This window comes from Zingiber officinale, chromosome 4A (assembly GCF_018446385.1).
Source record: "Zingiber officinale cultivar Zhangliang chromosome 4A, Zo_v1.1, whole genome shotgun sequence".
In the NCBI taxonomy this organism is placed as follows: Eukaryota; Viridiplantae; Streptophyta; class Magnoliopsida; order Zingiberales; family Zingiberaceae; genus Zingiber; species Zingiber officinale.
Window position 1 is genome coordinate 146,578,492 of NC_055992.1, and position 3,370 is coordinate 146,581,861.

Consider the following 3,370-nt stretch of genomic DNA (forward strand, 5'->3'; position numbering starts at 1 on the left):
TAGTTAAGACCTATTTTGGTATGTGATCCGTGGTCTGCATATATTTAGATAATAATTTAATCATTGAGACGAGAAATTAATTTAAAGATTCTTCACCAGTTATTTTACATTGCATAGCTTAATGCATGCAATATTAAATGGATCAATTAGCTGCCTTAAATTCTTAGGGATATATACGTTGCTCTCCTGTCACGCAGACCTTTATGATCAACCCTTCTGAACACTTGACTCTTTTCTCCTGCTCCAAGCAAGACATCCATCCCCTGCATGCTTTATAATTCCGATCTCCTCCATGTTTCAATTTATAGAAGACACCAAAATCGGTATCGATCATGGCCGAGGAAATCTACGTCTCCTCCGTCGATCGCCCCAAGCCGCAGCAAGCCGCCGCCACAGAGCCGGCGGGGAGCACGGGGTTGTTGGGGTGGATAGCCTCGACGGCGCGGGCAATGGGCGGCGCTTGCCTGCACCTGCTGAAAAGCCCGGCGGGGGGCGCACTCATCCTGACGTCGGTGTGCCTGGCGCTGGCGTACAAGCAAAAGAAGGCACGGAGCTCGACGCCCCCTACTCCGCCGCCGCAGCAGCCACGACTCGCTCGCTCGATGTCGCTGGCGATGCTGCAAGGCGGCGACAAGGCGATGCGGCGGTTCAAGCTCATCCACCGCGCCTCTCCCGCCGAGCTGAGTACGGCCGTCGAAGACATGCGCCGGGAGCTCCAGCAGCCCCTCCTCGACTTCGTCAAACTATACGTCGGTTAATTAATTAATTTCCCGCCTCATTTCTGCATGCCTTCTGATCTCCATCTCCAGCTGAGAAATTCCCGGCGTGTCGCCGGCCCGCAGGCAAACGTGGGGATCATAGAGCTGAGCGGAAAAGAGAAGGAAGCGATCGAATTGCTCGAAGCCGCCCTAAAGAAAGCCAAGGAGCAGCAGGCATGCGAGCACACGCACGAGGTGCACGAGCTCGAGCTCTTACTGGTCGAAATGTACATCTACAAGGTACGTACGGTATATACGTACACATAAACGCTCACTCACCTCAATATACCTTAATCTCTTTAATTACTCTTTCACAAAGGGAGACTACGAAAAAGCTCTGAGCTTCCAGTGCCTGAAAAGAGAGGACGTTTCTTCTGCGGACGCTCGAGCTCCTTTGTATCGGGTGGGGAATTGAATAAGTCCAGTTGATCTCGATCGGTCAACGCTAGCTATTTCGCTGGCGATTTTCAAATTTAACATATAGGAGTTTTTGTTGGGCTCGCGTGCAGGCGGTTATCTACATTCTGATGAACGACAAAGAAAGAGCCAAAAAGAGCTACGACATGTTTAAGGAAGTCCGGAGTGTGTTTCATGGGAAGAAGTTCTTCGAGGAGTCCACATCCATGTCGGTTCAAGTGTCCAATTTCGACGAGTTCACGGAGATGGTGGAGCACCTGAAGCTAGAGATCCAGCAAGCTCACTCCGCAAAGCCAACTGCGGAAGGTCAGGATCGATCGAAACGAGTTGCAGAAGAGATTAAGCCATCGTCCAGCGGGGAGAAGAACCTGAGTAAGAAGTGACAAGTTCTTCGAGCAAAGCTTTCGCCGATCAAGTCAACGAATCTGAGGGAAACCTGATCGATCGACGTCGATCAGCAAATTTAAGAGAAGAAAATAATAAAATCTTTCCGCAACAAAGAGCGAAGTGTTTTTTCTTGCATTCGTCGTTAATTAGGTCTAGTAGAACAATTAAAATATGACCAATAATTCTATTTCAGGAAATAATATCTGAAATTTGAAATTTTTAATAAGGAAAAAAGGGTTGAGAAGTTGGCTTGCCTAGCAAGTTGGCTTAGAAGAATAGTGGTGGTGAAGTTAAATTAATTAAATAAGCTGGGTAAAAATTATCAGCAAAAGAGGGCCCGTGTCTTATTCGGGCAGGGATGCTCGGTCCAGAATTTCTGGATCAATCATAGACCCTTATATGTTCATTAGATGGATGAATTGTACTCCATCCGTTAAATAGGTGGGATCCAATTCCTTACATCAATGAATATGCAGGACCTCCTCTGATCCAGAAAATTATGAACTAGAGGATTTGACCTCGTCTTATTCTCCTTCTATTTTTTTTTTATCCTAATTGCTCTTGTACTAACATTGATGTTGCCAAAAAAATTAAAGTTGATAACCTCAAGTTTTAGGAACCCAGAGAGTTCAGACTTCAGGGGTCACGACTCACGAATTCGCGATTATTCCTCTCGAAGTCTCCATCTCAACATTTCATATTCAGTTCTCTTAACGATGTCAATACGGAAGTTCAGGGGTCACAAATTCAAAATTATTCCTCTCAGGGTAAGGACAACAACGCCACATCAAAGTAACAAGCACGGTCTTCGTCTAGTCATCCCTTAGAACGAGACCCTGACTAAAGAGGTTTTGACAATTTACCAAAAGGCGTACTTAAGTTTTTGAATTTATTAAAAAAAGCATATTACTTTAACATTTACCAAATGACACACCATTTTACAATGATTTCCTATTCTACCCTTCTGACAAATTTAATTGATTCCTTTTTCTTTTCTTTGTTTCTCTATTCTTTTTCCTATTATGCATGTAACGTATCTTCTCTTTCTTCTTCTTTTTATTATCTACGTTGGGCCTGATAAGATTTAGATTGATTTCTACATGTATATAAATGTAAAGAGGGAAAAAAATAACAAGTCCACTACTATCAGGCCTAACAACAGGGAAAAAAACAAAACAAAAAAAAGATTTAGATTGTTCAACACCTCTGTTCCACTACTATAAATGCAGAAAATAACGTGAGTCTGATATCTCTTCACATCAGGCCCAATGTGGGACTGATATCTCCCCATATCAGGTCCAACGTGGGTCTGATATCTCCCCATATCAGGCCCAACGTGGGCCTAATATGGGAGATATCAGGCCTAATAACGAAAAAAAAAGAAAAAAAATAAAGAAAGAAAGAAAAATATATTTAGGTTTTTCAAAACCTCTGGTCCACCACTAGGAATGCCGAAAATAATAATGAAGGGAATATTTGGACTCCTTGTAATTTTAAAAATCCACACGAACTGAAAAGGGTGCAATCAGAGCTCTTTAGGTCCATCAGTGGGTTTCGATCAAAACCCACTAATGGACCTAGAGCTCCGATTGCATCCATTTCAGTTTCTGTGGATTTTTAATATTGCAAGGAGTTAAAATATGCTATCTATTATTTTTTTTTAACTTCTAAAAGATGTTAAAATATAATAAGAAAGAATCAGCAAAACAATCTCTATACATTTTAGGTTTTTCAAAACCTCTGGTCCACCACTAGGAATGTGAAAAATAATAATGGAGAATATATTTGAACTCCTTGCAAAATTAGAA

The 3,370-nt window shown here is 42.5% G+C and overlaps 1 protein-coding gene across 1 annotated transcript; it reads left to right on the forward strand.

The window, feature by feature from the left end:
* Positions 1–293: 293 nt before the first annotated feature.
* Positions 294–1,817, forward strand: LOC121973759. Its single transcript, XM_042525119.1, has 4 exons — positions 294–749; positions 843–998; positions 1,078–1,161; positions 1,268–1,817. The coding sequence occupies exons 1-4, from the start codon at positions 333–335 to the stop codon at positions 1,556–1,558; spliced, it is 948 nt and encodes a 315-aa protein (XP_042381053.1). The 5' UTR covers positions 294–332; the 3' UTR covers positions 1,559–1,817.
* Positions 1,818–3,370: the final 1,553 nt, after the last annotated feature.